Genomic DNA, 26,358 nt, shown 5'->3' with positions numbered 1-26,358 from the left:
GTGTCCACTGTTTACTTGCTTCATTCTGCTAAATTCACCAAAGCACCATGTCCTGACAGTTTTCTCTTCTAGGTGCACCTCATCTTAGGTCCCTCTGCTCCATCCTTAGAAATCCAGTTCAGGCTTTATCATCTTTGTGTGTACTGCTTCCAGAGCTGCCTCTTCCTTCTCTCTGCCTGTAGCCTCACCTCTTTCTGCTCCATTCTGACCTTGTCACTGCCTTGCTTGCAAACCCTTCATGGCTGAGCCTTACCTCCTGCAATAATGCCAGTCTCCATACGAGGACACACCAGGTCACTCATCTCACCTCTGGCCGCCCCTCCTTCAGTCCACTCCAGTAACCCCAGGGTTCTTAATCATTACTCTGTGTTTTGTTGCGGCTCCTTTCCCCTCCTGAGCTCTGTAGGGAAGGAATTGTTAACGGGAAAAAAAGCCAAACTCTATAAAATAATTTTAAAGAGATTTATTCTGAGCCAAATTTAAGGACCATGACCTGAAGCCACTCCCAAGAAGCCTTGAGCAAATGGATTCGCTGGGGCTGGGTTAGTTTGGTTTTATACATTTCAGGGAGACAGGGGTTACAGGTAAAGTCATAAATCAATATGTGGGAGGCATACATTGGTTTGGCCCGAAAGGTGGGCCATCTCGAAGTGAGGGGGGCTTACAGGTTATAGGTGGGTTTAAAGATTCTTTGACTTGTAATTGGTTAAAGACATGAAGCTTTGTCTAAAGGCTTGGAATGTTTTAACTTAAGGAGCTGTTAACCAGAGACAAGCCACTGGACGTAGATTTGTCGTGTAAATTGAGGACCTGCAGGTTTGTCTTGCACAGCCTTAGGCCTGTTAATGGGTTACAAAGGATGTCCCAAGAAGAGGGGGGCATGATAAGGCACGTCTGACCTCCCTCCTCATGGCAGGTAATTTAGTTTTAGGATATTCCTTTGGCCATGAGGGGGTCCATTCAGTCAGCTAGTGGGGAATGAGCCTTAAGATTTTATTTTAGTTCACAGAATGAATAATTACTCGAAACACAGTGTTTAGAGAGAAGAGGAGAGACCAAAATCTAAAGGAGAAAATGGCCTCCTCAGCTAACTTCCTCTCCGTATTTATTTCGAAGGACACATGTAAAGAGTCAGGGTCATTTGTTAATTTTTTTAACAACTTCCATACAGGCCAGCTGTTTTCAGCTGACCTTTGCACTCAGCAAACAAGTGACAGGTGTTTTCTCACCTGACCCTTCATTCATCTTGCTCACTGTTCTTTCCATCCATCCATCCATCCATCCATCCATCCATCCTTCCATCCTTTCTTCTAGTCCCAGCACCTACATTATCTCATTCCTTAACCATGGATGAAAGTTAGAATGGGACTTCCATTCTCTGTCATAGGCTAACCAGAAGCTTGCCTTTCTAGAATGGTTTGGTAAGTGTGAGTGAAAAGCTAAACAGTCTTGATTTAGTGAAGTAACATGTGAAATTAACTTTATAGGCCATAAAACAGATAATCAAATTAAATTCTTTACTATATACTTCTTAGTACTTCTAGAACGATGTACTGTATTAGATTCTTTTGGGGAGACTTTGTGGTTATGTCATATGAATAAAACGTTATTTAAAAGTTTCTGAATCACTATTCATAGTTTTCATTATCACACTTGTTGTGAATATTCACATTTTCCTGCAGAAATGTAAATTTACTGATTATGGAGTGGTACCTAGACCCCACTGTGGTGTTAGAAAATACACAGTTATATGCCATAGTGCCTTTTAAAAAATATCTGAAGAACTCTGAATTATGAAATGCATCTGGAACCAAGGATTTATGATCAGCACACTTAAATCTTTTTAAAACTAAGAGAAATATTGCTTAAACCCTGTCTTTGGTTTCTGTTTTCATGCCATTTTAGTTTGCTAGTTACTTTCTCAGAAACAGGACAAGTTCCTCCTCTCTCAATGTTCTTATCTCTCTGACCTTTTCCCTACACTTTGCTTCTCAAGTGTGTCTTCCAAAGCATTCATATTGTTTTCTCTGGTGCTGTTGTATTCCTAAACCCCTTCTATGCCTTTGAAATTTTAGATTTCTTGCTTTTTTTTTCTTTTGTTGTCTCACCAGCTCACCTTTTTATCCCAGCTTGCTGTCCTTTTATCTATTCTGATGGTTTATTCACCTCGGCATATTTTCTGAAGTGAATTTTCACTTCAGGAGAGAAGTACTTCTATCCTGAGGACAACTGAAATTGTTTTCATATTTAAGTCATCTCTTGCTATTCCTATTTTACTTAGCTTTAAAAAAATAGCAATGATTGCTGAATTTTATTAATTAAAGGAGATAAAAATCATGTTTTAGTGTTCTTTAACCTGTTGATAACATAAATAAGTTATGAGACATTCAATTATTGAAGAATCCTTAAATTCATAGGATAAACCCTACTTGACCATAGGGTGTTATTCTTTTGACATTCTACTAGATATAATTAATATTTTTTTAGAATTATTACAAGTATATTCATAGGGGAAACTCTTTATTTATGGATATTGAAATTTTAATTTTGTATAATTTTCATGTTTATTAATTTTCACGTGTCATGAAATATTATTTTTGGTCTTTTTTCAGCCTGTTAAAAATATAAAAACCATTCATAGGTCATGGGCTGTACAAAAACAGGTGACGAGCCGTAGTTTGCCAACCCCTGATCTAGATTAGTCTGTCATTAGAAATAACTGTTCTTTGAAGGTTTATCAAACCTTTGAAGGTTTATCTGTTCTTTTGAAGCTTACCTGTGGAACCATCTGGTCTCATGTCTTTTAAATATTGGATCTTAAATTATCTTTTCAATCTTTTCTAAAGAAACTGTTCTAATTAAATTTTCTACTTAGTTGGGGGGATTCCTTTTGACTATTCTTAATTTGTTAAGAATCTATCCTATTCTCTGGAATATACAGTTTTGCTTGTGTTTTTGTTTGTTTTTTGTTTTTGCCATGGAGTTGCACACAGTGTTATATTATTGTAATTTCCAAGTATCTGTGATTTTGCTTCCTCTCTATCTTTAGCCTAGTTTATGAGAGGTTTATTTATGTTATTTATTGTCTCAAAGAATCAAATTTTGTGTTTATTCATCCTTTCTAGGATTTTATTTGACTTCTAGTTTATTAATTTCCGTTTTTATCTTCATTAGTTCCACTTTTCAAGTCTATTTGCTATTCTTATTTTAGAGTCTTAAAATGCGTATAAGTTCATTTCAGTCATTTTTTCTATATTAATGAAGGCAGTTAAGCATAGAATATTACTTTTGAATAGATATGTCTGTGTCTCATTGATTTTGGTGTGGGACTTCCTCTTTACATTGCTTTCTAGATGGCTTATAGTTATAGTTCCAGTTACTAAATTTAGTTCAGTACACCTGAGTAGGTGTATTAAATCACCTTGCTGTAAACGTTGAATGAAGAAGGCCATACACAAATGGGTACAAATGGTTCTACTGATACATGTTAATAGTACACAACTGATCTATGCTGTTAAAAGTCTGCAAAGTGGTGAATGTTGTGCAAGATAAGAATATTAAGGGGGAATTTTAAGGTTCCTATAATATTCTCTTTCTTGAGCTGGGTGTTGGTTACACAGGCGTGTTCACTTTGTGAAAATCACTGAGCTTGCCATTTAAGATTTTTACACTTCTCTCTCCTAATGTTATACTTTCATAAAAAGTTCAAAACCAAAAAACCCTAACAAAAGAAATGAAAATGATGCCTTAGAAGCATCTTTCAGTACTGATTGGTTAATCAGTCTATGTTCAGAACTCCTGTATTACTGGCGTGCCAATGTTATGCTTCCTTTGCTGTTCTGTACCAAGTTTGCTTAGGCTATGGATCAGTGATTGAACCTAGATACGTGAATAGGCTCTGCTGTTTGTTTTGCTCAACTCATTTATTGAATCATTTTTTAAAATAATAACTAAATAAATATATGGAACGGCTAGTTTGTATAGGAACCTGTGCATATTATCTCAACACAACAGCTTCACTGTCTACCCTACCTGTCCTCTGGTTCTATTTATTGGTCTGGCTCACCTGCCTAAGTGTATAGCTCCTTAACTCCAGTTTGGGAAAGAGCTGTTGGAAGTTATGGCCTTATTTTTGCTTTCTCACAGGCCATTATGCACCATGAAGGCCACATGGATGATGGCTTAAATTTGTCTAGGTCTCAGCATGAAGAATCACGCACAGCACGAGTCATCCGGAGCACAGTCTTCCTTTTCAATAGATTTATAAGGTACTTTTTCTTTTGTTGTTATAGTTGATTGATATTTCATTTTCATTTCCTTATTGGATTTACATATGGACAGTTCTAAGATACGCTATGGTGGTAAGTCACATACAGTTTGGTAGGTCAGCAGAACACATTAGGAAGTGCTAGTTAGATGATTTTATGTCTTTCTTTTAAGTGAATTTTAAAAAAGAAATGTGGTTTTAGAAATTGTATGTGTGATAGTAACAGATAGCTATAGGTTAGGATTATTTTATAACTATTCTTCCTTGTGATGGACCTATTTAATTTCCTTTTACAATAAGGGTAAGGAAGCCCACGTAGTTGGTGATTTTTGGTTTGTATTTCAAAAAAGTGATTCTTATAATAATTGAGTTTTTCCACCTAATAATTGAAATAATCGCATATCTACAAACTAAATCAAACTTGTGGAACAAGTATTTTCTGGTAACATACCAGTATATACTCTGACCTGTGATGGATTTCATCCATGTCTTTAAACTTTGCTAATTTGATGGGGGAAAATTTTTTAATCATATTTCTTGATTTATTTTTTTATATGTGTTTTACTCTGACCTGTGATGGATTTCATCCATGTCTTTAAACTTTGCTAATTTGATGGGGGGAAATTTTTTAATCATATTTCTTGATTTATTTTTTTATATGTGTTTTACCCTACTCTTTGTTGATATTTCCGTTAGGCTGTTATAAGCTTTTGTTATGTGAGAGAGATTAATTTCCATTTGTCCTATATAAATTAAAAATATTTCCCCCAGTTTCTTGGTTTAGAAACGAATATTAAAGTCATTTTTATAGTAGTTGAATAAATAAATCATGTTTGGCTTCATGGCATAAAAAAAAAATCTCAGTCAAATCCTTAGTATTTGTCCCATTTCTCTGCCTCATCTAAATCCTAAGCCTCATCAGATGGGGTAAGCCTTAAAGATGGGGTAAGTGTCACATTTTTATATTTTATTTATTTCCTATATTACTTTTTGTTATTATTTGTATTTATACTTATATCATTTTATATAATATTTATTTCTTATAATAAGTAAAATTTATTACATTTTAATACAGTATAAAATTAGTCATGTCAAGAAATTCTACTTAAAAATTACAATATATTTTTGAAACAATTAAACTTAGCCTTTTTCCATCTTGTTCTTTCCACTAATACTTCTTTACTATAACCAATCAATTCCATGATAAGGATTGAGGAAATTAATCATAAATATTTAAAATAGTCAATTTTGTACTTAATCATATTGATCAGTATTGAATTCTTCAAATAATGAGGGACAGTTTTAAATTCAATTTGACTTCAGTAGAGTTTTGAGCAGCACTACAGAGATTCTGTTTGATAAGCAGGAGCTACTTTAATACTAGAGAAAACATTGATGATTTGTTTTTTAAAAGCATTTTGTGTGGAAGTTAACTATATCAGTGTTTAGATTTAATGCAGTGATAGTATACCATAAGTGACATTTTGTATGCTGACTGAGATACTAAAATTCATCTTGAATGGGATTTGCTTTAGCATATTTGCTCTTTGTTCAAAACTAGACTCATTTTTTTAAAGTAGTGTCTGTGATTTGGAAGAATAATTTTAAAATTTGACAATTACTTATTTGATAAGATAGAGAAATAAGTATGAGAAATTTAGATTCTATGGTTAAAATGCTGAGTTATATACTTGATTCTTCATTAAATCTTGAAAGTTAATTTTTGGCTGGGTTATTTGAATGAAATTCATTCATTATACCTATCATGATAAAATAGGATGGTTATATTAATGCATATTTAACCATAAAAAGATTTTCTGATTCCCATTCTGATTTTTTTTATTTCTTTTCTTCTTTTTGCCTTGGGTTTAACTTATTACTTTTTGAGCTTTATAAGATGAATACTGACATCATTAATTTGAGGATTTTCTTTTTTGATATAAGCATTTAATGCTAAAAATTTGTTTTTAGTTTTAGTAGCAACTCACACTTTTTGATATGTTGTTTTTCAATTTTCCTTCTAATGATGTCTTTGACCAATGTATTACTTAGTTGCTAAATATTTGGGGATTTTCCTGATATTTTTCTATTACTAATTTCTAATGCTATATGGGTCAGAGAATATACTTTGTAAGATTAAATGCTTTAAATATATTGAGACTTGTTTTATGGCTTAGAAAAAGTTCTATATTGGTAAGTGTTCCATGTGTACTTGAAAAGAAAATACATTTTCCTCTTGTGTGGGGTGTTCAGAAATGTCAGTTTGATCTAGTTGGTTGATAGTATTGTTTAGGTCTTTAATTTCCCTGTTGTTTTTTTAGTCTGTTCTATTAATTACAGAAAGGTATTGAAATATATGACTATAATTGTGGGCTTTTCTATTTCTCTGTATAGTCTGTTACTTTTTCTTCATGTATTTTGAAGCTCTGTTTTTAGATGCATAACCTGTCACTTTTTCTTTTTTTTAAGTTTTTAAGCCTTTTTAAAAATTTCTTCTGATAAGCTTTGATTTTTGTAACTAGTACACTAATTCACAGGCAAAATAAAAACAAGCCAATGATGTTAATTGTAACATGAAATATTATCTTGACCTAAAGACATCCGAATTATTTTGAAATCAGAAAGCAAGAGCTGCTGGCATTAAAGTAAATTTCAGGCTCCACATATTAAGCTGCTGCATTTTAAAACCTCTAGCACTGTTGTGTACATTTTAATTCTCTAAAATTATGACATTTTCAATAATCAAATACATCTTTCATTAGGATTAATATATAAATTTTCAGATTGGATTAATTTTATGCATATGAGTTTTAAATTTATATTTTGCTTTTCTTTTTATTGTCATTGTTTACCTGTTTTTTTTTTTCAATTTTATTTCGGAATATTATAGAGGTACAAACATTTTGATTATATAAATTGCTTTGGTACCATTTGAGTCAAAGTTATAAGTATGCCCATCCCCAGATAGTGTGCATTGTACCTGTTAGGTGTGAATTTACCCATCCTCTCCTCCCCCCTCCTTCCTGCTTGATTTCCAATGAATGTTATTTCCATATGTGCATGTAAGTGTTGATTGATTAGTTCCCATTTAATGGTGAGTACACGTGGTGTTTGTTTTTCCATTCTTGTGATACTTCTTACACTTAACTGACCTTAATTATATATTGGTTTTTTCAGAAATTAAATCTTCATTAAGCTTTAGTTTTTTCCCTTCTCTTTTCTTTTCTAGAATATTCACCCTTTAGTTATATTGTTTAACTCCAGTAGGCATGTTTATATATATTTACATATATGCATGTTTTACTTAAATACTCCTTAGTATTACTTATTAGAGGTCCTGCATTTATATAATTCTTTAATATCTTCAGAAACTTTGAAAAGTCTTACATAATTTTTGAACATTGTAAAGAGCATTTTTTAAGTAAAATATTTTGCTCCTACTGTCACATTCATGAAAGCACCAAAAGTCTTTAAAATTTCGGTATCTTTACAATATTTGTACCCATTTTTTTCAGAGTAAATTACTTTTTACTATTCATCTTATTAATGCAAATTTACTTAATTCGTATTGAGACTCATTTAAAAAATCTATACTCAAACATTTCCTTTTTACGTTTTAGAGTGAAAGTGAAGATGATTTAATCATTTGTGTTTTTCTAATGTGGCTTTTTTTTCCTGTAACCCTTCTGTTCTTTCTCAGGTCATGGTGGTGGTGTTGGGGGTGTGTGTGTGTGTGTATTTGTGTTGTGGGTAGGAAGAAGTATTATGTGTAGGAAAGAGGGTTCTACTATTTTGGCTTGGTGGTGGTGATTCTACCAACTTTGGTTTTCTGAATTAATTTTTTTCCTCATCTTTTTTTGTCCTTGAAAAATTAAGATGATAAATGTCTTTATATTAGATGAAAGCTCTAAAATGTAACATAATGAATAATTTTAGAATTGTGGGCAACATTTGTTCTGAAAAGCAGTATCTCCTAGAAAATAATTGAATGGTTATATTCCTGATGGCAGATGTGTTTATTTCAACTTAATAACTTAAAAACTGAAATTTACTATTGTTTTCCTTTAGATTTGAAAATGTAGATATTATACCTGAATCACTTCTGAATTTCATTTCCTTTAGTATTATGAGAATTGACTTTGAATTTGTTGTGCATTTATTTATGATGTAACTAGAGTTAATGGAATGAATATTTAGAAAAAAATATTACATATGAATTTTCATTTTAAAAGGAAAGAAATAATTTTCTTCCGAAAAATCACTTCTCTTGCTTTTTGGGCATTGAAAAACTAATAGAGATGATGAAATTAGTGAATAGATGAGAGTTCTGTTGGTATAATCGATATGGAATTTCAAGCAAAAACTTTAGAATAGTTGCTCACATTTACTATTTCTACTTAATAATGCTGAAGTCAAGTATTCAAAATTATTAGAAATCTTTATGTGTAAATGATGATACATTTTAAATAATGTTTTGAACATTGTAAAGTTCAAATCTAAGCTAATTCTCATTAATAAGGCTTTTATTGTTTTTTAAATGTAAGTTCCAATATAGTAAGAAAATTAGCCAAAAACATTTTCTTGGGATAAAATATTGCCATATTATATTTCCTGATACAGAAAGCAGGATTGGAAGTGTAATATTTTTAATGCATTAAAATTTTATCATGACTAATAAGACTATTGCTATATCAAGTACAGTAGAGGTATTTGACAATTCTTTCATAGTATCTATTGTGTGTTTTTTTAAATAAACTTTTTACCTTGGAATAATTGTGCTTTACAGACATCATGTTTTGAAGTTCTTTTCAGACACATTCAAAACTATGAGTTATAAAACTGAAAATCTCAGTAAGCTCAACGAATTAACATATTTATAAGACAGTAATACATTTTTCTTCAAAGGCTAGAAAATACATCATGATATTTTTAAATCTAATTTTCAAATACATTTCTTTCAAATAGTAGAAAAGTATTTTAATATATTATTTATTGATTAATAAGCAGATTTTCTAAGTTAACATTATTAGAATATGTTTTTTAACTGGCAGGAATTAAACTGAGTGGCAAGCTAGTGTCCATGATAGCAAAACTTGTTAAGAATTCCTTTATGTAAAACAAACAAACAAGAAGCAACTATCACTATTATGATTCTGGGAAGACAGAAGCTTAAACCTTGCAGTATGTAGTACTTTCAAATGAAAATCAGTTTCTAAATATTTAGACTATTGTTTTTGTAGGCATTGACCCTTCAGCCTATCAGGTTTAGCTCTAGATAAGTGGCTCTTGATGCTGGTTTTTATAACGTAATTATACATGACATGCTAAACAATTTCTCATTTGAATCTGTTCATTATTGCTGCTTGAGGAAAAGGATGACTTTCTTATATGTCCCTTTTACAGTGGTATAGGGAGAAGGGAGTAATGCTGTGAAATCATCTATCACAGAAAATAATAAAATTGTGGATCATTGACATAGAGAAATGTTTGCTATTTATTTTAGGGGCCTCGATGCTCTCAACAAGAAGGTGAAGCCTTCCACAGTAGACTTGCCCATAGAGTCTGTAAGTCTGAGTCTGCGGGATCTTATTGGCTACTTCCACCCACCAGATGAGCATTTAGAACACGAAGACAAGCAGAACAGACTGCGAGCCCTAAAGAATCGGCAGAATCTCTTCCAGGAAGAGGTGACTTTCTACCAAAGCTCATTGCTTTTCTGTTGTTCTCCTGGGAAAGCAGCTTCTTGGGGTGGGGGGATGATTCTTCATCTATTTGATGTCTTTGCCTTTTGAGGTATAGAGGAGCAGATATGCTGCTGAACAGAGGAAACTAGCCTTGGAGAAATCTGAACATTATGTTGAGTTCTCTATCCATGAATATTAATTTTAAAAGATGAACGGTTTTCGGTTCCACAGCAAGAGACATTTACTTCTGCTCAGCCTTCACCCAGGTCATTTGTAAACACTGTAGTTTGCTCCATGTTGATTACATCAATATGGAATCTTCAAGTGTCCAAATGATTACAGACTATAGAAAGCACCAGGGTTTTGAAACGATTCAGCAGGTTCTTGTGGGCTCCTTGCAAATGTTACAGCCCAACCAGGTTCACTGCCCGCTGCTCAAGAGGAAGCCAGTACACTGAGACAGTGGGGGTTACAGCAGAGAAAGAGTTTAATATCACAAGCACCATGCAAGGAGAGGGGAGGAATTTCTCAAATCTGTCTCCCTGAGAATTTAGGGGAAAGGGTTTTTGAAGATAGTTTGGGGGGCAAAGTGCTAGGCGATCGGTCTGCTGATTGGCTGGGGATGAACTCATGGGATTAGGAAGCAGAAATTATCTTCTTGTGCTGAGTCAGTTCCCAGATCCTGAGACCTATTGAGTTGATTCCTTGGGCCACTGGTCTGGGTGGGTCAGTGGGCCCACTGGAATGCAGGGTCTGGAAGATATCTCAAAGACCAGCCTTAGGTTTCACAAGGGTGATGTTACTTATGGGAGCGATGAAGAAAGCTAAGAATCATTGTGACCATGAGCTGTGTGATTCCTGAGTAGTGAGCAATTATGGGAAAGCAAGCTAAGGAACAATGGCTGTTTTTTATACATAATATATATACTATATTATTATTTTTTTTAGCTATGCCTATACCTTTGCAGAGTTCAGGCCTCTACTGCTGTTCCCACCCCTATGGTCTTTTATTTATTTTATAAAGGGCAGTTTCAGAAATGCCTCAGGATCCACAGGGAGCTTTGTGTTGGGATGGAAGCTGCCCAAGAAAGCGCCACCCGCAGAGGCTGAGCTCCAGGCACCCTACATGGGCAGAGCAACTCCACTTTTCCCTTTTGCATATATTACGTTTCCATATGTGATTTTATTTCACCAAAAGCTCCACTGCTAAAAAAGAGCTCCAGTGTCATATTTTATATACAGAACCCAAACCATGTGCCTGATGTCCTAACACTTGTGTTAGAATTAGTACTACGTATTTGAGAGTTTCAATGGGAGCTATCAGGGTTGACGGGATTAATCAGGCATGCCCAGCAAGCGTTCCCGTTCTTCTATGTGAGGGAACGACTTTTTCTGGGTAAAAGTAACTTTGTAAAAGTATCTAACAAAAAGGGTTAGAGGGCACTGCTGAGGTCCCATAATCTCTAAATCTATGTTTCTTCCAGTTTTAAACCTGTTTTTTAATATTCCATCAGAAGCTCTTGAAACTGACATTCATTTTTGAGGACTTTCCTATTGTGTATACAAAAGAAACAACCTGACAACCATAATGGCATGAAAGCAAAGGAATTGTCAAAACAAACCTAGAATAACAACATGGAGTGGTTTATTGGGAGCCTTTCTTTTTACGTATGTCAAGTTGTTGGACTGTTTACTATACTGCATTTATTTAATATCTGGAAGAAGTAAAACTAAATACTGGGCTGTGAACATTTAAAATATTAATTTAGATTGGTGTTCAATTTATCATATGAAACCATCTGGATGGGGACTTAGAAATGTTCTTAGGCCCATGATGCCTCTTAAATTCTCTGTTGGCCAGGCATGGTGGCTCACACCTATAATCCTAGCACTTTGGGAGGCTGAGGCAGGTGGATCACTTGAGCCCAGGCGTTTGACACCAGCCTGGGTAATAGTGAGACCCTGTCTCTACAAAAAATAAAAAAAAAAAAAACGTTAGCCAGGAGTGGTGGTAGTGCCTGTAGTCCCAGCTACATGGGAGGCTGAGGCAGGAGGATCCTCTGAACCCAGGAGATAGAGGTTGCAGTGAGCTATGATGATGCCACTGCACTCTAGCCTGGGCCACAGAGCAAGACCTTGTCTAAAAAAAAAAAAAAAAAAAAATTTTTTTTCTGTGTGAAATGTGAAATAAGTTAATTTTATTAGTCAGTGGTTTATAGTTTTTCCTTTTATGAGTTTTGCCTTATTTTGACAACCTCGATCTGAGCAATAGTAATAAAAACGAAGCATAATTTCAAATTTAGGCTGCATCTTACAAAGTTCTATAATGAATTTTGATTTGCTTTAAAACTCCTTTCATGAGCTTTTCTTTATTTAATTTACTTTATCTTTAATTTAATAATAACAATAATGCTTAAGAATGAGAATCTGTTCTTATGCTTACTTAACATTAGAATACCGTAAGTATAAAGTACATGTTTTCATATTGTTCTTCCCCTCCTCTTTGATAATGACACTCAAGATTTAAAATCCACTTGAACTATTTGAAGAACATTCATTTCACATGCAAATGTGTTTCTTCCTGTCCTTTGAATAAATGATCACAGTTTTCTTTATGATTAATAGGAGTGTTTTAAGCCAGACTTCTTTTTTTAAATCAATTTAGCATTTTTAGTCTGTGAGCAGAATGAAAGTTTCTGATGGTGATTTTTTTTTTTTTTTTTTAACTTTCCAGGGAATGATCAATCTTGTGCTCGAGTGTATAGACCGACTACATGTCTACAGCAGCGCGGCTCACTTTGCTGACGTCGCTGGGCGAGAGGCAGGGGAATCTTGGAAATCCATTCTAAATTCTCTGTATGAGTTGCTGGGTAAGAAGTATGATTGGATTCAAGGCACCTGAGTTATGTCTATTTAAAATGATCACATAATAGTTACAGCAGTTTTATAATGTGCTTTCTAATTGAGACTTTTAATTTTTAGTTTAGTTGGACTAAACCTAATGATGTTTAGTATTGAAATCCATCTCTGAGTGAGAAAGGTAGCCAGAGCAGTAGATTTGCATTTGGTTAAAGGAGGAGAAAGTCACCCAGGGTGCAGTTTTTGCAGGTGAGGGACCTCTATATGGATGCATATTAAATATTTCCTTTTCGGTTCCAGAGTTCATCCCTTCTTATGTCCTCACTATTCCTTCTCATCAGGGATCTCCACCAGTCTTCTCTCTGCTCTTTATAAGCTCTGTGGCAGCTTCTCAGCATGCTTGACACTGGTCAAGCGACAGTTACATTGTACAGCCCAGCCAGGTTCACTGCCTGCTGCTCAAGAGGAAGCCGATACACTGAGACAACAGGGGTTACAGCGGAGAAAGGGTTTAATATCACAGGCGTCATGTGAGGAGGCGAGAGGAATTGCTCAAATCTGTCTCCCTGAGAATTTGGGAGAAAGGGTTTTCAAAGATAGTTTGGTGGGCAAAGGGCTAGGCAATTGGATCTGCCGATTGGCTGGGTTCGGGATGAAACTACAGGGGTATAGAAACTGTCTTCTTGTGTTGAGTCAGTTTCTGGATGGGGGTCGCAAGACCAGTTGAGTTAGTTCCTTGGTGTGGGTCTGGGTGGGTCAGTTGGTCCACCGGAATGTGGGGCCTGGAAGATAACTCGAAAACTGGCCTTAGGTTTCACAAGTGTGACATTATCTATGGGAGCAATGAAGAAAGCTAAGAAACCTTATGACCGTGAGCGCTATCACTCCTGAGCAGTAAGCAATTACAGGGAAGCAAGGTGGGCTAAAGGGCATTTTGAGTTGCTGTGGCTTATACTGCATTCCTATGGGCTCTGTGCAAGCACAGGTCCTCATTATTTTTGACTTGCAGTAACTTCTACTTGTCTCTTGTCAAAAACTGTGAAGGGTCTGAGACTTTACCCATATTTGCAAGCCAGTAAGTTAGCCGGCGATCAGGGTGAAGTGGGACAGTTTATTACTCAATGCAATGGCTATAGCTGGGGTATGAACATTTTTGTGCCAGTTCCCTCAGCCCCAGTTCTCATGGGACAATGTGAGGGGTGGATGACAACCGCACAGGCAGTTGCTTGAGTTACAGAAAAGGAATCCTGAGCGGAGCTTGGGGAGCCCGAGTCAGCTACACTGGAGAGTAGACCTGCCTGCCCTTTGCTCTGGATGCAGTCTTCTCCCTCTTCCAAGGTGACTTGCCTCAAACAGTCTAGGAGAGATACCCTGAAACAAAGGCTTCCCATGGCTCATTTGCAAAATGTGTAAAAAAAAGAGGGCCATCTACCCCTCACCTCTAAAATCTCAGATTCATCGAATACATTGTTAACTACACATCACTTCCCAGTTTAGAAACTTTTCTTACTGCCCCATCAGTCTGGTAAAGGTCAGCTTGTTTCGCCTGGTACATGAGGCCCCAGCTAACCCTTCCAGCTTCATATTTTCCCACTTCCCTTCCCCCTACTTCAGTCATATCACAGTTTTCTGAAGATCCCATACACGTTCACACCTCTGTGACATTTTCTTACTCTCACCTTTTCTGAAATTCCTATATATCCTTCAAGACCCAGTTCCCATGTCACTGTCTTTTGAAGATACTCTGACGTTTTTCCCAACTCTTAAGCTAGTCACACCTTCCTTCTCTGCCCTCTTGGCACTTAGTATTTGCCTGTGTTATAGCACACATTGCATTGCTTATTTAGTTACATATGAGACTGACTTTAAAGGCAAGAATAGCACCTTTCTGGTTTTTGCATCTCTGTCATTTAACTTAATATCTTGCACGTAGTAGATACCTAATAAACGTGTATTCATTAAATAAATGTGTTCTGATAGAATAGGAAAGTATACCTACGTGTACAAAAGAGATAATGAAAAAAAAGGAAAGAGATAATGCATTTTTAAAGTGAAGAATGAAGGGTAGTCAACTATTTGAAAATTCTGCATAATCTAATTGAACATCATTAAAATTTATAGAGTCATAATATAATTTAGCAAATAAAACTCTTAAATGCCTATTAGAATTTTTAATATGTTTTCATTAGGTAGGCTCTTTGATATGCCATTAAAATTAAACACTTGCAATTTGGTACTTTCAGACTAAGGGTAACATGTAGCTGGCATTTCTGTGAACAGGATGAGGAATACTGAGGCTTTACAGGAATCTGGATTCATTATTTTACCTACAGCAATCATCAAGATAAGGATTTTGTGATACCAAAATTCTAAAGATTGCATTATGTGGAAGTTATAACACTGAATTTCTGAATATAGTGGAAACTGATGTGTGGCAATGTTTTTAACACCACAGTGTAGCTTCTTCACTTGGTGTGACACTGGACGAATTCCTCAGACAAACTAGATGCTTTAGGTAAAGAGTTGTGTCATTTATGTGTGTTCGAGGGTAGAAAGGGTTATGTTTAGAAAGAACATTGTTGTAGGCAAATCTAGATAATTTGCATCTTACTTATGTTTTCCTACCAGCTCTTTCCACAGTCTCTGTTAGTTGGCCCCTTCCACAGGTCATGTGTTCATATATCCATGAGTAAGAAACATGAGCAGAGAGAATTATAATGATTTTTTTATAATCATAGAAAAAGTCTATTCCAGCAAAGTTAACACTGCAGGTTTATCCTTCTGAGCTACGTTTCCCTCAAGCCTGTATGCCCTTTAACTCCACAGTTATTTGGGGATTAAATTTGATTATTTTGAAACCCACTGAAGTAGCATTAATACACTCTACAAAATGCTGGGGACTCGGAGGGTGTGAGCACAGTTCCTCACTGTAATTAGTTTTGTGGTTTGGTTTTTACTGGAACATGGCTAGAGATGTGATTTTAAAATGGTTTGCCTATTTAAACAGAAAGGGCAGGAGCAGCTGTAGGGGGAATGATGTTTCTATTGGGATGTGTTCAGTTAGAATTAACAGAATACCCTAACTCAAACAGGCTTGCACAACAAAGAGGGTTTATTGGCTTGTACAACTGGCAGTCTACCAGTGGGTCTGACTCAAAGGCTTGATTGTATCCCCAGAATTGTTTTTTATGTCTCTGCTTTGCCTTCCATGGGGTCATCCTCCTTTAGACTTGCCTTCCCTTTGTGGCCCCAGCTGAGTGCTGTTAGTCCCTAGTGCTACATACTCCCTCTTTGATACGGAAAAAATGAAAGAGGGTTTCTTCAAGAAGTTACCTCTTAAGAAAGAATGTGTTATTTCTTAAAACTGGGCAAACCATTCTTCAGCTCTCATTAGCCCAGACTGTGTCTGTGGCCATTCCTGAACCAGTCATTCTGGCAAGAGGAGGGGAATTGTACCGACACTGGCTTTGACTGATCATGGACCCACTGCTGAAACTGGGATCAAACCCTCGGGGTGCCCGGCTCTCATGCAGGGGGTGAGTGTTCAGGGAATGCCAGCCAAGAAGCTGAAGTGTCCACCACAAATCTTAACTCAAACATTTTACTTGTCGTCAATAAGGTTTTATGAGTTGAATTCTAATCAGAACGTTTTTATTCACTACCTAGCACCATACTTAAGCAGAGTATGCACTCAATAAATATTTGTTTGAATTATTTAATAAATACATTGTAATGATTCCCATTGATTTTTCTGTAGCAGGGTAAATTAGATCATCAATTCACTTTATTAAAAACCATCGGACCTATTAACCCTCCTTGATTAGGGTCGTTTCTTGAAACACAAAAGTGTAACCTTTCATCTGTAGGCAACAGCCTCTTAGAAAATGACCCTCCCCCTTGCTGGTCAGCATCTTGGAACCCGAGCTCTGCTACTTATGTGACTTTGGACAGGTCACTAAATTTGTGCTCAGTTTCCTCACCTGCAAAGTGGAAAAAATAAAAGTGCCTATTTTTTTAGGGTTATTATGCCAATTACATGGGTTAATGTAAGGCACTTAGAAAAGTGCCAGGCATACAGAGAGTGACACCTATTATTATTATTAATATTACCTGTAAAATGGTAGTAATCATTCCTCTCAAAAGGTTGTTGGGTGGCTTAAATGTGTTTGCCAAATGCTTAGCATAGCTTATGATTGTTCTTCTTAATCATTATTCTCACTTCTTTTGAATAGTTGTTATCATCATTTCCCTTGCTAGAACAGTAAAACTTTCTTCTCCATCCTCTGCTTTCATTCTTCTTGTTTTTGCCTTTAAAATATGTGTTAGAAAAGAAACTTAACTTAGACTTGTTGGATATAATGAGGAAAGTTCTGGATTAGCCGATAGAAGACATAGGATCACGATTATTGTAGATATATATATACACTGGCTCTTGGTTTCCTCATCAGAAAATAGAGGTCATAAAGTTTTCTTTATATTTGTCTCCAGACTAAAAATTTCATATTCTATTATTCTACGGATTCTCTGAACACGATATCACACATCTGTATCCTTAGCATCTGGCTTACAGCTAAATACTTACAATCTCAATGATATTTATTAATAGATGCTGTAAGATTTCTGGCTAATCTCTTTTCCTCCACTTCTTCTCACCTCCAGTCTTCACTCGCGTCCTCAGGGAGCCCTCACACACTTCCTCATGAATTGTCATTGACTGACTCTCCAATACCTTTTTCATACCCGTCTTAGCCTAGTCTTCAGAATGCTCCAGCTCTGTGAGGGATGGCTCTGTCTCGTCCTTTTCGCGCCTGCTCTAGCTCACTCTGTCTCTAGCCTCTCTGAATTGCATCCTGATGGTCCTTTCCTCCAATCCAGAACTTCCAGAACATCTAGAATTACTTCATATCAAAGAGACTTGAATATATCTTAAGTATATGTCCTACAACCTTAATTATTTATATCCCACTTGATTAACAAAGGGTTGGATGGAGGTATTACTTGATACTGACAAATTTGTAATCCCCCAAAAGCCACATCTTAAAAAAGGATAGTAGTATAATAATTATATATATATAATGTATATATATATAACTACGAATATGAAGGGTTTTCAGGCACATGGTTATTTTGTGCCTTTTAAACCAATTGTTACATGCAAGAGGAGACATAAATTCTGAATCTACTTTCCCTTCACGTGTATATATGTTCTTAACTTGTATATTTGCACATTGCTTTTCCTAAGGAAGTGTTTGTTAATCCCCCTACACCTATTTCTTCCAGATAATTCTGAACGTTTATTTATTTATTTAAATACCTCACCTCAGAAAAGCTTCCTTTTGTCTCTTTTTTCCCAAGCTTCTTAATTCCTCACGTGGCCTCCTGATTGGGTGTCCTTTTATAACAGAGACTGTCATGTTGAGGAGAATTTGGACTTGGAACCTGATGGATCTGGATTTCAGTAGAAATCATTTTATTGTATTCAGGCTGCTGTATAACAAAATACCATAAACTAGGCAGCTTACAAAGAACAGGAATTTATTTCTTACAGTTCTGGAGGAAGTCTGAGATCAAGGCACTGGTAGATTCTATGTCTGGTGAGGTCTCGATTTATAGATGGTATCTTCTCACTGTGTCCTCACATGGCAGAAGGGGCGAGGATCTCTCTGGGGTCTCCTTTAGAAGGGCACTAATTTCATAAGATCTCCGCCCTCGTGACCTAATTTCCTCCCAAAGGCCTGACCTTCTAATGCCATCACCCTGGGGGTCAAGATTTCAACATATGAATCTTGGAGCAACCCAGATAGTCAGACCACAATGGAAACATTATCCATTCGTGAAAGATTATTTGAACGCCTGCCGTGGGAGATGCTGTGATCTGGGCAGTGAGGAACAGTGGTGACCAGGATGTGGTGCCTGCTCTCATGAGCTTATGGTGGAGTAAGAGAGACGACATACTCAGCAAAGCCAGCCATATACTCCGCAGTTCCTGACTGTAGTGCCTTGACCATCTTGGGACAAGTCATTGTTAAACTATGTTAATAAGTAACAAAAGACTGATATATTTGACTATATAAACATTAAAAGTTGTATAAATAATATCATTACAAAATTAAAAACATGGGAATTTGAGAAAAATATGCAATCAATATGACAGAAAAAGGCCTACTTTCTATAGTTATATATATAGTTTTCATAAATTCATAAGAAAAGGAAATACTGTATAATACAAAAACAGATAACAGAGATGAGCAGTTCACAGAATAATAAATAAAATAGTAAAAGGTTTTCAGTGTGCCAAATAAAGAAATGCAAATTAAATAAGGATCATATTTCACTTACTAGGTTAGCACAGATAAACAACTTGATAATACACATCAGTGGGGAAAATGTTGAGTAATCTTGGAATGTAAATTAATGAAATTTTAAAAAACATAGCTATTCTGTGTCAATCATAAAAAATCAGACAAATCTTGGTCTGACAATATATATAAATGACTTTAAATGTCAATGTTTTTCTCTCAGAAATTCTATTTTAAGAAATGTATTCTAGTGATATATTTGCATAAATGTGAAAAGGATGGCCACTGTAAAATTGTTTATAAATAGCATAAAATTAAAAACAATTTTTCTATCAACAGGGGATTGGTTACCTAAGTTATAGTACCCTTATATAATATAACACTGTATAATCATTGAAGACTAGGATAAATCTATCATTTGGAAAATTGTATGAAACAAGCAGGCTAGATTGCTGCTCTTTTTAGCATGGCAATCTACAGTGTGGTATTTTTTTTTCTTTAAAGATGGGGTCTCACTCTGTGACCCAGGCTGGAGTACAGTCATAGCACAGTCATAGCTCACTGCAGCCTGAAATTCCTGGACTCAAGTTATCCTCCTATCTCAGCCTCTGAGTAGGTGGGACTACAGGCATACACCACCACACCCAGCTAATTTTTTTCATTTTTTTAGAGATGGGATCTCACTATGTTGCTCAGGCTGGTCTTGAACTACTGGTCTCAGGAGATCCTACTGTCTCAGCCTCCCAAGTTGCTGAGATTATAGGTATGAGCCAACTTGCCCAGCTCTATGGTATGCTGTTAAGTAGAAAAAACAACTACAACAACAACAACAAGGCACTTACCATATATATAGTAAGATTCCAATTGTATCAAGTTAAAAATATATAGAGAAAGATACATTCTTGTGTATACATTGGACATTTCTGAATGTATGCACAGAAAAATGTTAGGTAACTACTTCTTGGGGGAGAGATCTTGATCTTTTACTTCTCATTTTTCTTAATCTGTTAATAAACATTACTTTTGTAACTGGAAAAAGTAGTTAACATCTATGTCTAATGCTAGATAATTGATGGTAAAAGAAAAAACCTAATGTATTGATTCCAGTTGAGTGAAAAAAATAGAACATTTTATATCAGTGCAAATAAAGAGAATCTCCCCCTATGTATACATGGTAGTTTTAATGGGGGCTGTTTCAGATAGATAAGAGTTATGAGAGATTTTGGTTTTTAAGTGTTCCTTTGATTTCTTATGACTTTTGTTTTTATTATAGTCAACATTGATTTCATGACCTGAAAAAGATTAATGAGTACAATCTTGTGTTGAATTTTGACATGCAAAAGTCTTCAGAACCATCTGCTGCCAGTAGTTTTTACTGAATTCATTGTAATGACAAGATAGATGGCCATGTGTACTTAAGTATATACTTCACTTTGGGCTTGAAAAGTCTCAGATCTGTAGCAATAGTTGGAATTCTATAAGATATATGCATCTCACTGTTCTTCTTTACTCTGCTGTGAAAAAGTTTGGTTCAAATATCAACTCCAAACTCATTAAGCCTCCTTGCATTCTTCCAAATAGACAGTAGATTCTCTTGGGGTCATGTGTGAAGCAAGCCACTTTCTTCTTTTGCTTTGCTTTTTTTTCTTCAGTGTGTCCATTTAGCATGGCAAGAAAGGGGAGAAGGTGGGAATGAGAATCTATGACAATTTAGCATTTGACATGGATGTATTTAATATGTGTTTTAGGTGGAAAATGATGAAAGTAGATTTATGAGCCTGCCATCTGGAATACAGGATCTTAGAGACACTGATACTCAGTTTGAGAAGCATTGCTGTGGAGTGCTTTCATACATCTTTTCTGACATCCACACAATTAATCTGTGGGAAGCTTGCAAGCCAGGATGATTCTCTAAAGATTCCTGAGAAATGGATCTTTGGAAAACTCACTCTATGAATACTTATTTTTTTCTCATATTACATATATGTATTATTTCTAAAGAGCTACAAAAAAAAAATCACACACACACACACACACACACCCTTTAAATAGAGCTCATTTATAGCCATGCTTTTTGTCAATGTTGAGTAAAAGTCATGTGAAATTAAAAAACTAAGAAAGTTTTTAAAATGGCAAAAAATCCATACCAATTTATTCTTGGACATTTTAGGAAATAATTTATATTATTCTCTCCTGAATGGATCTCTAACACCAAAGATCACTATTTTATTTTTATTTTTTTGTGTGTCTATACTGCTTTATTTCTTGAGCTATGCAGTAAGCTTTGCAATATCGTCTATGCTTTTTTGGGGTTTTTTTATTTAAATGGATTTGGGGGTACAAGTGGTTTTTTGTTACATGGCTGAATTGCATAGTGGGAAGTATAGGCTTTTAATATACCCATCACATGATATAATGTACATTGTATCAAATAGGTAATTTTTCATCCTGTGCCCCCCTGCTACCCCCCCAGACTACAGTGTCCATTAAGTCCCTCCGTATGCCCATGCATACCCATTGCTTAGCTCCCATGTATGAGAACATTCAGTTGAATACTAATTTTTGAAGATTTAAAGTATAAAACCAAAATGATAGATTGCTGCTCTTTTAGTGACCAGTTTCTGAATGGTTGAAGACTTGGAAAGGTACAGCAAATAGGGATTTTTGCACATGCAGGTTATTTTCCCAGAGACAGATCTTCCTAAATGCTGTAAAACACTGGTGGGAGGTGAGGGGTGCAGGAAGGCAGTCGAGAGATGGAAAAGAAAGGCTTCAGACATGCTCATACCAGATGTTCTTCTAACGTTTGTGCATGTAGATAGTTCCTATCTTGTTCTCCAGGAAATCCTGGAAAGGCATTTTATAAATAAAACACTTTTTTTTTTCGACTTGGTAATAGTCTCATCTTCTCCCACCCTGGTGATTTCCTGGGCAGGAGTCTTAAAACTCCAGTTTATAAGGTTCCCAGCTGTAGAGGCAGCTCCTCAAGCTCTCCAAGAAGTTTCAGTGGTCCTGTACTTACATTCTTCAGCAACATTTGAGGGTTTTTGTTTTGTTTGGTTTTTAGTCGTTTTTGAGGTTTAGGACCATCTACTTGTTAATCTCAAAATTTTTAAAAATATTTCTGGATTTTAGTTCTGTCAGCCCCTCATTTCTCTGTGCCGGTTAGGGCCTGTTCACTTAGTACTTCCAGGCTTGGAATCTAAGTCCCAAGAGGGGTGGTGTTTGATTTCTTGCTGTATCTCCAGCATCCAGAACAATGTCTGACACCAAGCAGGTAATTCATATTTGTTGAGTAAATTTTATAAGTAAAGGAATTTTCTTAGAATATCTTTAAATCTAAATCCATTTGTAATTCTCAGATTCTATGAGTCTTCTGTAAAATGTTCAGTCTAAGAGTTTAAATACACTGAAGCATGAAGCCCCAGAGGATGTTATGATACTAATAAGAAATACAAATGCTATATGATTCCACTCAAATGAAGTATCTAAAATAATTAAATTCATAGAATCAAAGAGTAGAATGGTAGTTGCCAGGGGTTTAGGGGTAGGGAATGAGAAGTTACTAATCAAGGGGAATAAAGTTTCACTTAAGCAAGATGAGTAAGTTCTTACCATGATGAAATTACATTTTTAAAAAGTAAATAAATGCACAATAGTGTATTTTTTCAAAAATAGTTTTTTAATTAATTGCCAATATTACATGCATTTCATATTCTGATTGGATAAAAGTTTAGGAATTTAATCAGTTATTTAATGTTCATAAAATTGGTTCAGTGAATTAGCATTTCCTTGTTAAGACCTTACTTTAAAATGTTGTTTTTTTCTCTTATTTTTTTAGGACAGGGTCTTGGCCCTGTCACCCGGGCTAGGGTGCAGTGGTGTCATCATAGCTCACTATAGCCTAAAACTTCAGGCCTCAAGCGATCCTCCCACCTCAGCCTCCCAAAGTGCAAGGATCAAAATGTTTTTATACTATAGTTATTTAACCGCTGATATTCCATAGGAGACTGGTAGCTATTTATTCATTTGTTCATGTTAAGAAATATTAATAACATACCTACTAAATTTCAGGCACCATGCAAAGGAATAATAAGACAGAGCATAAGATCTAAAAGAGCTTGGAATATAATAGAAGACTTGAAAGGCATTGTATTATATTCCTACTGTATTTCAGCTGGTATTCACAGTGCCAGCCATAGTGCCTGATACATTCACATCAGTATTTCTTAAATATATGAGGAAAAAAGTGATGTGTGGAAGATGAAAGGTCTTAACTTAGTTTTTATGTCTAATTAGGCAGCAATTAAGGAGTATTTGAAGGTTTAGCTTGTTTGTCCAAATTCAGGAAAGGACATTTACCTTGATTTTGTTTTTGTATCTTGATGTACCGTGTATGTTACAGTTGCTGTTGCACTTCGGAGATGAGAATGGCGCTCTGAGACACCATGATGATTGTCACTACAGATATCGATGACATTGTTTTCCCTTTTCATTTTGAAAAGAAAGTAACTTTATCGTACTATTGGATTTTAAAATTAATGCATCTTAGACAATGAAAGAAATAAGGATGTAGAAGCTACTCTTATGCTTAACCACCCATTTTAGTGTATTACCTTTTAAAAAATGTTCCTTTGAATATATATCACATTATACAGATACAAAACATTTTGCACACCTATGTACACACTTACAGAATAACACTGTGTGCGTGCATTTGTGTACATTTGTGCCCCACCAAGACATCAGCTATTCCCTCTCCACTTGAAGGTTTGGTTAGCTTGGTCCAAATTGTGGTTTCATGGATGAGACAATCTATAGGGTTCCTTTTGATGTCCGTATATTTTGGGGGTTTATTTGGTTACATTTTTTCAGGCTTCCATGCTTTTTTATTGCGAACAATTGTTTCTCTAAGGTTACATAGTATCCTGGCTATAGAACATTACCTCTTCACATACAGGCTTCCATTGTTTTTGAGCATCTATGGGTTTTTGACAGAATTTATTGCAGGTTCAGAGGGTCACTGTGAAGGATCATGTCAGAAGCCACGGCCCTTTTTCCCTCCACTCTTCTTCACCCCTGTTTTGGAATAAGAAACTTTCACTTTGTGACCTGGTGGACCAGTCCCACGCGTATCAGTGTTCCTTGAGGTCTCTGTTTCTATCTCAGGCCCTTAGCAAGATATTTTTCCCAAAAGCCAACTCTTATTCTCTAAGAAATGGTCTAAAAAACACAATTTTCTCCATGCTATGCATGTACTTATATTCAGTATATACATTTACGTTACACAATGGAATCATGCTATCAGTGTTCTTTTGTAGCACATGTTTTTAATTAATTCTACATTGTGGGCATCTTTCCTTGGCAGTGACTATAAAGCTTCATCAGGTTTTAGTGGATGTATACTACCCTACTGAAGGAATATGTCACCATTTATTTATTTAGCCACACTCAGGCTGTTTTAGTATTTTGCTGTTACAAACAGTGTTGTGATGAGCTTCCTTGTATTTCTCTACATACTTTTCCATCACTTTAGAACCTCACTTAACTGATTTCTTCTTAACTGACTTGATGGATTCTAATTCTCATACTCCACTTGTCTGTAAAACACATTGGTGTCCCTGGCATGCACGTGCTAACATACACATACACGCACACATACACACACACACAGCATGCAGGAGGTATTGTGTTCTCCTGAACTAATTTTTTTTCATTAGAAATATATTTTCAGAGTCTATCGAGATAGTCATATGTTTCATCTTTGACTTATTAACAGATTTCCTGATATATTTCTATCTCTTTGGGGGAATGAATCTTGAATTGGGTTGATGCTGCTAATGTACTGCTGAATTTGATTTGTAAATACTGTCTTTGTATACAATTTTGGGATTTATATTCGTAAGTAAGAGTTTCCTCTTGTTTTATTATATGTATACTTTATTAGGCTTTGATATCAAAATTACTGATAATATCTTTGTAAAATAAATAGGGAGGAGGTTTCCTTAGTTTTTTTTATTTTGGAATGCCGTCACGTATTGCTTAACAACAGGGATATGGTCTGAGAGATGCATCATTACGTGATTTTGTCATTGTGCAAACGTCAGAGTGCGCTTACACAAACCTAGATGGTATAACCTATTGCACACCTCCGTCTATGTGATGTAGCGTATTGCTCCTAGGCTAGAAGGCTGTAAAGAATGTGACTGTACTGAATACTGTAGGCCTTTGTAACACAATGGTAAATATTTGTGTATCCAAACATATCTAAACATAGAAAAGGTACAGGAGAAATATGGTATTACAATCTTATGGGACCCACCATCTTATATGTGGTCTGTTGTTGACCAAAACGTTATTATTCAGTGTATGATTGCAGTTTAAACAGTATAGAAATTACTTATTTCTTGAATATATGAAAGAAAGTTTTTGGTCTTTGATACACTTCTTAATATTATTCATGGTTTATTATTATATTTAGATTTTCTCCCTTCTATTGGGTCAGTTTTGGTGGAAAACACACACACACACACACACACACACACACACACACACATATATATATATATATATAAAGGCAATTCTTTTTCCCAGATGTTGAAAGTTCCAGTATAGGGATGTATAATGTGGCTGCATTTATGATTTTTTTCTTAATTTCTCTTCTTTATTAAAGTGTAGTTGATCATTAGCTTATGTTAAAAAAAGTATTGATGAATCTCACTACTTTTATTATATAGATCACTTCTATTTCTAATGTATTAATTTCTACTGTTATTGCTATTTATTTCTTTTTCTATTTTCTTATATTTGTTTGATATTCTTATATTTGTTCCTATATTTCAAAATGAATGTTTAATTAAAAATTTTCAACCTATGCTTAGCAATTAAAGTATTTAGTTAATTTTGAGTATTGTTTTCGCCATTTACTTTTGGTTGTGTTAGGTAGTGGTCTCATTTTTTATTTTTACTAGATATTCTATATTGTGGTGTTGATCCCTCCCTTGGCCCAAAGGTTATTAAGGGCAGAGTTTAAATTTTTTTAAGTGCTTAGGTATTATTTTTATTTCTGCTTTGTTCACTTAGTTCTAGTTTCATTACCTAGTTGTCAGAGCACATGGTCTATAACACTTCAGTTTGCAGCACATTTAATGAAGTTTTCTCTGCAGCTTACTATGTGATTATCTTAAATCCCCCATGGCTTATTGAAAGACTGCATTCTGACACCATTAGTTGTTTCAATAATCACCTT

General features: G+C 35.3%; 1 protein-coding gene across 1 annotated transcript in view; it reads left to right on the top strand.

The window, feature by feature from the left end:
* RYR2 (ryanodine receptor 2 (cardiac)) overlaps positions 1 to 26,358 on the top strand; it is a 509,242-nt gene that overhangs the window by 169,053 nt on the left and 313,831 nt on the right. Inside the window, 3 exon segments of the mRNA XM_012660153.1 lie at positions 4,147 to 4,268; positions 9,771 to 9,954; positions 12,686 to 12,821. Of these exon segments, the coding sequence (XP_012515607.1) occupies positions 4,147 to 4,268; positions 9,771 to 9,954; positions 12,686 to 12,821 (442 nt within the window).

The sequence above is a fragment of the Propithecus coquereli genome, unplaced genomic scaffold, assembly GCF_000956105.1.
Source record: "Propithecus coquereli isolate 6110/MARCELLA unplaced genomic scaffold, Pcoq_1.0 Scaffold66, whole genome shotgun sequence".
Classification (NCBI taxonomy): domain Eukaryota; kingdom Metazoa; phylum Chordata; class Mammalia; order Primates; family Indriidae; genus Propithecus; species Propithecus coquereli.
This window is presented reverse-complemented; position numbering and strand designations above follow the sequence as displayed.